At 44.9% G+C, this 10,840-nt stretch overlaps 1 protein-coding gene across 1 annotated transcript; it reads left to right on the top strand.

The window, feature by feature from the left end:
* Positions 1-338: 338 nt before the first annotated feature.
* On the top strand, positions 339-9,112 carry LOC144108446 (endothelin-converting enzyme 2-like). The gene is made up of 6 exons (XM_077641683.1): positions 339-621; positions 2,841-3,065; positions 3,731-3,889; positions 5,126-5,611; positions 6,477-6,680; positions 8,942-9,112. Exons 1-6 carry the CDS (start codon positions 433-435, stop codon positions 9,110-9,112), a joined length of 1,434 nt encoding a protein of 477 aa, XP_077497809.1. The 5' UTR covers positions 339-432.
* Positions 9,113-10,840: the final 1,728 nt, after the last annotated feature.

The following is a 10,840-nucleotide window of genomic DNA, read 5'->3' as shown; positions in this document are numbered from 1 at the left end:
CACAAAGCGATGTAATCGGGGTTCAGTCTCTCTCAAATGCTCACAATAACCTCCAGGACGAGCGGTGCTAATTCTGGTAGACTGATATCTGGTGCGTATGAATGTAACGTGGCAGTATCGAAGGAAATGGCAATAAAATTTCTTAATGCGACATCAAACATGCACCGTAGTCAGTCCTTAACCTATAATGTTGGGGCATGCCCTTTAAAGGACAACATGTACTAGTAAAGTGAGCTAGCACCATGAAACAGATTGTCGCCATTTTCAGGGCAATGTCCAGTTAGCATCCGTTAAGAATATTTCATGCAAGCTGCAGGGTATCCACGCGGAACCCTAACCCTTTCGCCATTCGGTTTGTCACCGCTTCAGGGCTTCGAAACGCTCCTAAGCAAGGGATCCCAACTGAGAGTCACAGGCAGGAAGGCGCTGGCCATGTACAGAGCCTGCATGGACACAGAGCGCATGGGTTCCACTGATGACACCGGCATGGCGGACCTCAAGGCGTTCATGCGGGAGCGCCGCATCCCGTGGCCCGGAGAGCCCGATGCCAGTGCGAGTCCATTGGGCATCCTCCTGGACTTGGCCTTCAACTGGCAGACGCATTTCTGGTTCCACGTACAGGTGCTGTTTTCACAAATTGTGGCCTTGACAGCACGTGGCATTTGGAGTGGTGCGTGGCATATCAGGTCTAATGTCGCCAAGGTCCACGTGGCAACGAGAGATGATGCAGGGGGGAAACGGGTAAATGTCGACCGCTGAGCGTTCTTTAAAGTGGGTTGCAAATAACACGAACGTTTATTGCGTAGAGTACTTTGATATGGGGCCGCCGCGTCCGGGATATCATACAGTGACCTGGGATCCAGCAGCTCAATGTCAAGTCTGCTAATCTGCCGCAGCTTATGTGGCATTTAACTTGATGAATTGGTAACATTAAAGCTTACAGCAGACACCATGAATCGCAAGAGGAGCCTTTTGTCATGTAAGGTTTTCACCAGAGAACGGAAGAATTGTGGAAAAAAAATAATTAACCACGAATCTGTGCCATTTCAGTCGCACGATTAGCTATGACAAGCATCGAATGACTCATTTGCAACTTTTGGGGGTGGCGGGTTCGGCAAATGAAAATGCCTATGCAGAGAAATATCAATTTTCAAAATTTTTTTCGTAATCCACGAGTTTTATCCCCTTCCGTGATTGAAAATTATAGAGAAATATGCCGTACAAATTCAGGAAAGGACATTTTTTAGTGCGCGGTGACTGAAGATTTTAAGCAAACCATGCTAGTAATGGTGCCGGCGCTCCCGCATTCGTATCTTAGCGACGATCAAGAACCATCATTTTAATAAAATGGTAGTTAGGGCTTCTTGGCAAGGAGCACCACAACTGTGCTCTCCTTTTCTCTGTTCTCTTGTGCTGCGCTGTTCATTCAACTGACACCATTTCAATGACACGATGAAGAAAAATTGTATCTTCAGCTGGATCCCATGAAACACTTCTCTGACCAAAAGCAAATTCAAATGTTGCGATAAGTGAGGCAAACCAGGGAATAAGATTTAAGGGCCCTTTCCTCATCTTTTCCATTTTCTGCAATTGCTAGCAGTGATTACTTTGTCATCTCTTAACGACGGAATTCACTGAATCCAAAGACATTCAGGAGTGCAATAGAGGTCTTGATATTTGTGTCCACAGGTGCCTTAAGTTCTGAAACTTCTGACAGTATGAAACGCTCTCATTAAAATGTGCACGCTGTGGTTTAACATATGTTTATGAGTATTGTGGAGAAAAAAAACCTAATAGCCTAATTGCATGCTAGTGCGCTTTATGAAGCTGTCATCAACTCTTTCTCGCTGGAAGTTTTACCCATTGTGAGGACTTTACGATGGTGTGAGCTATGATTACTGGTTAACTACTAGAGATAACCAAAAATGTTATACACTTCAGAAATAAACGTACCAGCTTGCACGTCTGTGCCAATTTTGGTTTCAATTGCCACGGGCCATATTTAAAAACTCTCATATGCTGCAGGTGCGGGAGAATCATAGCGGAAACCGGAACGCGCTCATGCTTCGCTCGGGGAACTTAATGGTGTTCTGGTCCAAGTTCCAAGAGAGCCTGATAGCTGAGCGCGTCTACTACAAGTACTACATGAGCTACTTCGAGGCCTTTGCTGGCGTTAACGAGTCGAAGCCTACTGAAGAAGAAGTCGCGAAGACGGCGGCAATAGAATCGGATATCCTCAGGCGCTTCATGGAGGTGCTGATTCGGAAGAACAAGGCAGGTGATTTAGAAAGAATTGTGAACGCACGAAAAGCAAAGCTAGCGGCCAAGAAAAAATACCATGAACTCTTAATATTCTTATAGGCGGCTAGGTCTCGTATCTTCTTGGTTTTGAGGCGAAAGAATATTTAAACACATATGCTGCGAAAACTATCGTGACATGAAAAAAACAGAGAGCTATCTAGGCTAATTGCCTAATGTCTTAAGCCAATAAAACTACGCATGCATGTAGTTAAATATCATGTAGTTGTATCTATGAAAAGTTTTTTCTGTAGCTGCTTGCTCAGGCCATCCAGTGCTGACACTTACCTAATGGTCCTTTCTATTGTTTTCCATGCAGGGTATATGTACAAAGTAGTCATTAATTATGTCGTGCAAAGGGCTATTTCTTATTATTTCTAATTTTGGTTTCGTACGCTTATTTCAATTCCCGCAACATCATACCACCATTAAAAAATGGAGAAATGTCACGCGACAGCAGTGCATCCTGACGCAAACTCACAGCTGCAGACTCGAAACCCCTAAGAACGATTCTTTCCTTGCCCCGACGGGCCTTTGCGCAGACTCCGGCTGAATTCCCTCTGTCGGAGATCGAACGCCTGACGCCGAGTATCAACTCCTCTGAGTGGTTGTCCGAGATCGGCTTGCACTTGGCGTTGTGGCCCGATTTTGGTGCTGGTGACCACGTCCTGGTCGAGGACACAGCGCTTCTCACGACGGTCGACCAGCTCTTCGCCAAGTACAGCCGGCGCGAGATGGCGCAGCACATCGCGTGGTTCTTCGTGCAGGTATTCAGTAACTTGAAATGAGGCAACAGTGCTGCAGTTTTCGGGTCCTCAGGCTTACGGGGAGTCAAAAGAGCTGATAGGAGGGCACAGTCAAACCTGACGTCCACCTGGAGACATATCTGTTTTTACATAGTTTTACAAGAGGTCTACACATCGTTTTGCCTGAGGGATGGGGTATTTTTGTAAGTGAAAATGTAAAATAGTCACAACGACATGTATATCTCTAACACTTCCTCTGCAAGCAGAAAGGCGAAATATTCTCTTCGCAAGCTGCAAAGCCTTTTTGGTGACATAGCCATTAGACGCACGTACTCTTCTACCACCACCGCACTCGTGTTCACAAACCCTTCTAGAAAATGATGGTGGCCATTTTGCATCATTAGGGAATATGCCAAGGGCACACTAGTCGCATGCAGCGAAATTTGCGCAGCTGGTGGGCACATCAACGTATGAGATGCAAAATATCGCATGGTATGATTTCCTTACTGGTGTCCCTTTGTCGCCGGTGTATGTCCGGTGACATTGTGACTTTTCTATGTGATGTCGTAAATTAATTCTTAACGGGGACAACTAGATATCGGGTAAACTGCAGGTTTCAACAGCTAGTGTTGTAAAGAGATTGGGACACAGAAGAGTGCAGCCGCAGAACAGGTTTTGTGCCGCAGGTGTTCGCCCCACTTGGTAACATCGAATTGCTAAAGAACAAGTTCGGCGAATTCGATCGCGGCATCAGCAATCGGCCGGTCTTCTGTGCCACCGAGGTTGAAGCATCCTACGGCGTGCTGATCAGGTTGCTGTTCCTGGAAGCACTCATCACGACAAAGGTTAGCGTCATGATATTGTACCTTAAGGCAGAGATGCTTAAAACCAGCAACCATAATCACATTTGGATTGTGTAATAACCTGAGAGTATTTTTGCTGACCGATTCTCACTTATATAGGGTGGTAGGCTGGGGTTTAGTGTTAAGAGAAATAACCGGAAACGATTCGTAATCTCACTGGCTATAAGAATCAGATATGCAAATGACTCTGGGAGCGGTGAGGGCTAATTTAGACGACAACAAAACTTTCACCTGCCAAGCTGCAATGTGCTTTACACAATAAAGAACTTGCAAAAAGGTGTGTGTTTTAAATTCCACGCTTCCTTTAAGGGGAGACGCGGGTATTAAAATTGACATTTTTATTATTAATGATTTAGTAATGAAATCAGATGTGCATAAGTGTGTTTTCTTCTAATTCTTAAAACATAATTAGTTTTAGTATATTTCAAACACTTTGTAAACCTTCTAAAGCCATCTAAGCATGATTGCTTAAAACTCTGCGCTGACGAACATTCATAGCGCGCATTACTGTACAAATTTTGGCAGATGTTACCTGATATGCCCTGTATTAAAATGGCAGCGCAGTATATCATCACATATGATTTTCGATTCAAGCATGTTGAACACAAAATCTGTTTGCCATGCAAGCATCGATACTTCAAGCATGAGTAAAAACCATTATGGGCTTTGTTTTCTTTTTCTGAAAACTTACCTTGACACTTATAGTATTTTCCGTCATTCATCCTGGATGTTAACATAAATAGATTTTCTTGGGCAGGAACTAAAGACTTGGTTGCGTCTATCGGTCATTTTCCTAAATAAAAGTTGTCACACCAAGACACTGTCAGCCGTGGAAGAGCGCAGCTCTTGCACCTCTTAAAATGACAGAAAACCAGCTTTTGTTCTTGCATATGAAACGTTTGTTACAACCTGTTATGCCAATGAATTGTCAAAATACCACCGATCATTTACTGTCTTCTTATGTACTGCGCATCGTTTTACATTTGTCACATACATTAGCTGCGCACTAAGTGGTTCCGGAGACATTATTGAATGTGTCTGCGAAGTAGATTTATAGAGGAGGAGGATTCCAATGCTATATTCTGTCATTTTTTGTAACGCTCATCAGTTTACGGGAGGAAAAATGAATGTTGCATACTTACTCTTCATTTACTTCATTTTGAATTGGTTCAGGAGCGATAACATTGAATCTTTTTATAAATGAATAATTTTTCAAAGGCCCGCTCCATAGTGGACCGCACTCTGGAGGACATCACAGAATCGGCCAGGGAAAGGTTCGCCACAGTCGCCTGGGGTAGCAATTCGTTCAGTTCCAACGCTTCCGCCGCCGCCAAGAGCAAGCTGGACAAGCTTCGCGTCTCTCTGTGGCCTCCCGACTCGCTGCTGAAGTGGCGTGCCCTCAGCGAGATGTACAGCAGCTTCGCTCCCGCACAGGACTCGCTTGCCCGCTACTGGGTGCACGGCCACGAGCGCCTGAGGCAGCTCTCAGAGCAACCGCAATACGCTCAAGCGCTGGCGCAGCGAGCGAACTTCCTCATGCCATTGATCCGCTACGACTACCTCCGCAACGTTGTGTCCGTGTCCATGGCGACGCTGCAAAGGCCACTGTTCTACCTCTACGGAACGCCCGCCATGACACACGGTGGCCTGGGATTCACATTCGCCAAGGAGCTGGTCAAGGCCGTGGACAGCACGGGGCTCATGGTGAGCGGTGCAGTGCACAGGCTTTGCAGATCGGCGAATATATATGACCAAAACGTTTGCATAATGAGCTTATAATAAATGTATCCCAGGATATGTGAATATTACTTGTTTAAAATAGGTGGCGTTCTGGGTTGAAACGCTTGTAAGTGGAGAGGCGCACCAGAAGATTGGATGCTAGAGTGAACACTTTGTACAATATAAAATTCTAAAATAGTGTCAACGCATAGTTAAGCGCAAAGAATATTGTATCGTTTATAATGTAGTTACGACCCAATGAAAGTAAAACAATCTAGTCCACGCATTGCCTTCCTCTCATGAACAACATCGGTCGGTTCCTGTCTTTCATGCCAAACAGTCTTTCAGTACCGTCAATGCAGGCCTGGCCGATATGTCACTCTCCATACCAATGTTGTGGAATATAGCTCTGTCACTATTTTTACAAAAAACACTCATATGCGAACCTATCTGACTGGAGGCTTTTTCACGGATCCAGAGTAATTTCTGGAAGGCATTAAATAAACTCCTCTGCTAGTTCGTTATGTCTGGACCATTAAAATCCGCTCGAAAGCATAAAAAGTTCCATCGCCAGAAAGGTCTTATTACCTTTTTTGGAAAGGCTTATTTTTGGAGTTTCGAGGCAACATTGAAGAAACCGAACTCATCCTAGGGCACGTCTGGAATCATCTTGCAGGGGCGTTTTTTATCCGCATTATCGAATCAAACTTTCCGCTGTCGGGAACGAAACACGCACATGCTTCTCAGAGGCATGGCTGCTGTAGCCACTTTGTCAAGGTGAATGTTGATGAAGAGACATCAAGGCGGCACAGGGCTTCCGACTTGCGCTCCTAGACCTCTATTATTGCAGGTGGATCCGTCCGGCCGCATCGATGATTCGTGGGTGCCGGCCGAGTGGCGCGAGCACACAGCGCAGAGGGCTCGCTGCCTTCCCTCCGGCGACGACATCTTCCCGGAGGTGCCCGCACTGCGCATCGCCCACGATGCGTTCCTGCGGTGCCGCCGTCGAGAGGCGGGTGGCACGCGCCTCTCCCCGCTCTGGTCCGACCAACAGGCACGCCCTACTTTTGCCGCTTTCAATGTGACAACCGCCAATTCAGGACTTTCTCGAGAGTTTGAAGTACCACCATCGGTTTATTCCGCCGTTAGTTAAACCTCTCGACCTTACTAATGGTGATCTGGAAATGAAATTTAAGGCCTTTGTAATCAGGGATTCTTATCGACATGTGTCAGAAACTGGGCGCTTTGAAAACTGTGCCCTTTGTAATCATAACAGGGTGGGCCCGGTTCCTGTAGCACCTGATACGCTAATGGGGAAGCTGGAAAGTGAAGAAGTGGATAATGACTTTGTGGGGCATGACACACTCATAGTGTGCAGTTCATTTGTTTGGAAAGCAAGCAGAAACTCATCTGGGGATGAAAGAGAGGCCACGGAATATGTCTGTAGCATGATAAGACGCGAAGCTTAAAATATGCAAAAAATTGCTGTCCTTAGAACACGTAAGTGGGCTGAACGGCATGTGCGATGTTTAGCCTGTCTCCTCGGTGCCATCCACGTAGCAAGGTGTGCATACGGAGTCGGGACAAAAGTAGTTCGCAGTCACGAGCCAGCAGCCCTCTGCACGAACGGATGCACGAATGTGGTAGAGATTATTTTCTCGACTTGCTTTCACGCCTTCCCATCTCCGTTAAAGTGTCGACTAGAGTGAGACACATTCGGCTCCTTCTCGCCACTCATAACCTAGAGCAACGAAGTTTGATCTGTCCGCATATAGTTACACATTTTCGGCGCCTTTGCTTTCTTGCGATGGCAGACGATAGAATGCATCGTGCATGAGTTCTGCCAATCGACTCGCCGCCATGGCTATTAACGGCATTTCGTTAATGACCACGTAGAGCGAGGAAAATATCCCGGCCACGTCAACCGCACTTCGATGGAAGCAAAATCCTAAAGTCTGCCACGCTCTGTGCAGTGCAAGTTCGCTTTATCATTTCCGCGTGACAGAAATTAATCCGGAGGCCCCCGCTCCAGCCTCTAATTCTCACATACCTTTTAATTGCTTCCTTTATTGCTTTCCTCATGACATATGGTTAAGGTGCGTTGAGTTTAAGTGTATAATTTTAAAAACTACAAGTTTGGGCTTTAATATACAACAATATTTATCGCTTTGATTATTCATCTATATAAAGACTTGGTGAAACCAAGTGTAGATGTCACTTAGACGAATGATGTCTCATATGCAAGAGCATTATTGCCAGAAACAATCCAAGCTGCCGGCAAACAGCAGACCGCCTATTATCAGATCACCATTGTCCTTAATTGAAGGTGGTTAGCCTGTCAAATTTGCGAATCAGATTACATCGTATTGAATTAGGCAGAAGTGTTATAGAGGTATTTATATTTATTTTAAAGGCCACTGTGTTAAAAACGCCTTAACTGTCTTTTGCAGGACGGCGGAATTTTCAGGTCAAAATTTCGAACTGTATGGGTATCTGCCAGAACCCAGTAAGAATCGCTCGGATAATACAATCGGCATAATGAGAACCACTCATGCGAAAAGCGTGTTGCTCTCCCGTCTGTGTCACTGAAAGCACCGTTATAACCTTGGGCATCTTTAAAGGCCCGCTTTGAGGTTTTTTTGATAAGAAAGAGCTTTTAGTGATCAGGCACAAATTGAAGCTCATCATGAAGAAAGTAAATACTTAGTAGCTGGCTTACTTTCAGTGTGCAACTTAAATATAATCTAACCTACTATAATATAAAGGGTACTGACATTTGAAAGCACGTTTAGTTTTTTGCATTTAGGCTTCTTCGACAGGCAGCTTCCGCTGTATATATTCGATCCTCAGGAATATATTACTAGTTTTTTTTTATGAGGAATCTAAAGCTCTCTAGGGCTATTTCATTCCCGGTGAACACTTTAGCCACACTGTCAGCGAATGGGTAGTAGAAGATGTGAAAGAGCGAAGAGAGAGAAAGAGGCGCCACAGTACAGACCTGAAGAATAATTTGGCTATCTTGGGTTATTAAACGTGTGCCGATATTGTACAATATACGGCTATCTTTTGAAGTCGACTTGGATCAAAACATGACTTCCCCAACCAAGACTTAACCCCGACTTTCTTGCTCGGGATAAGAGCGCACAAAACATTCAAACACTACTACAGGTTCTCGTCAACACTTGCTGCGTGACATTCATGACAACGTGACGATTTAAATCAACTTCATAATCACTGGTCGAAAATTGATGCCGGTTTGACCTAGCCGCAGATATCCACGTCCCTTCTTTGACGAGTTTCCTTTTTCACACGCAGGTGTTCTTCATCACGGCGTGCTTCAGCATGTGCGGCCGCAGGAGCTCTGCCGGCAGTCTGGAAGGAGACTGCAACAAGGCGGTCAGCAACCTATCGCCTTTCGCTCGGGCCTTCCAATGTCCCAGTGGCTCACCCATGAACCCGGAGAGGAGGTGCACCTACTTCGATTGACCCGCACCTCTTCACACCGAGAGCAATGCTTGACATCTTGCTGCGCTTAAGTTATCCGTTTTCTTTGTGAAACCTGTGTGCACATCTAAGTAGGACTTCTTTAAATTGACAGCGCGAAGCCACTACCTTCGCTTGTTCTCAGCTGTTTCCTGATATTGCTGATGTAAGCCATAGCTAGTGCCCTGCTCTATTTGAACGGTTGCTACTGTACACTTTTGCATCTAGGCGTTGTTCTGCTCATTGTGGAATAGCACAGAGAACTTGTAAAGTGTTTGTGAGAAAACGCTACTGTGCTGTGATTGTGATGATGATCACCCTAGTGATGTTTAGTGAATGTCGCTCCTCAGGACCTGTTTTTCTGTGAGTTCCCAACCGAGCTTCTGGTTTTCTGCCTTCAGTTCGCCTGTTACAGAACTATTGTGTTCTACACTTTTCTCTTTATTGTCAACGCTGTGTTTGTGTTGTGGTGGATCAGAGGTGATAATGTGTTATTAGGTAGCGCAGTCTTGGACAAAAGTATGCGGGTGTCAGATTCGAGGTTTAAAAACTTTATTTCAGCCAGATTAGGCAAAATCATTTGAATGAAAATTTAGATTTATGCGGACACATGCGCACTCTATCCAATGGAAACAATACAACCTAACTGGATAGCGAGACGGAGCAGAAATCTTTGATGAATCCGAATCCTGCAAACTTTTGTCCATGACTGTGCATGAATGAGGTGCTAGTGTTCATACCTTGATATGTTCAGTATAACTCTACACAACAAAGTATGATCTCATCTCAATTGAGAGGTGAGAGGAAATGTCAACCATTAACGCGTTGGTTAATTGTTACGTGAGAAGGCGATCGGACATGTTTGTCTTCGAATACGAGCCTTCATTCATTTGGCGCTCATTATCATGTGACATGATTCTGTATGTATGCTTTTAAGTCTTATTAGGCCAATTCAGCTATGTTCAACCCTCCGCCAATGTGTGACGGTGTGCATACTGCAAATTACTAGCATTTCTTCGCGGTGATTTTACGCTTTTTAATATTTTGACCTCCAAGTCGAGCACAATCATTACTCTTGGCTTATATGTATGTCACTATTGTCCATAAAGGCTGTGTACTGTTTTTAAGCATACGCTACTTTGTGTATTCGTCGTATTTCGTCCTCAGTTTTTTTCCCTGAAATTGTTGTCTATAGTTCAATATTTCTTTGACACAGATAATTTACAATAAATCACTATTTAAACGATCGGTCACGTAAATCTTAACGTCGTATACCTTCTCCATACCATACCATGCCGTCCACCTGGGGTCCATTATTAGGTGATGGCATCGCAATCCAAGACCATTATTAGGTGATGGCATCGCAATCCAAGAATTTTCTACTGGTTTTCTTATCAACCTTTTCTATTAAAGTGCCGAGACTCGCTCCCTTGGCGAGTGTAATTGACGTCTACTCGAATGCTCGCTTTCGAAGCTCACTTGCTTCACGTCAGTACCGGTTTTCTACCCCCCCCCCCTCCAAAAAAAAAAACACCTGTCCCACACGTCCATATCGTTTGTGTGAGTGCCTCATCAAGCATATTCTGGGAATCTAGTGGATTCTGCTCAACAGTTGTTTCTGAAAGATGCATTAATGGGATTGACTTTCAACTTCCTTGTTTTCCTTGGCTCAATCAGCTTTCGACTGCACACTTCTGGATGCAACAATTGCACCTGCTTGGCTTCTGAAGA

The sequence above is a fragment of the Amblyomma americanum genome, chromosome 10 (assembly GCF_052857255.1).
Source record: "Amblyomma americanum isolate KBUSLIRL-KWMA chromosome 10, ASM5285725v1, whole genome shotgun sequence".
Taxonomy (NCBI): Eukaryota; Metazoa; Arthropoda; class Arachnida; order Ixodida; family Ixodidae; genus Amblyomma; species Amblyomma americanum.
The sequence above is the reverse complement of the archived record's forward strand: the minus strand, read 5'-3'. Positions and strand labels throughout refer to the sequence as shown.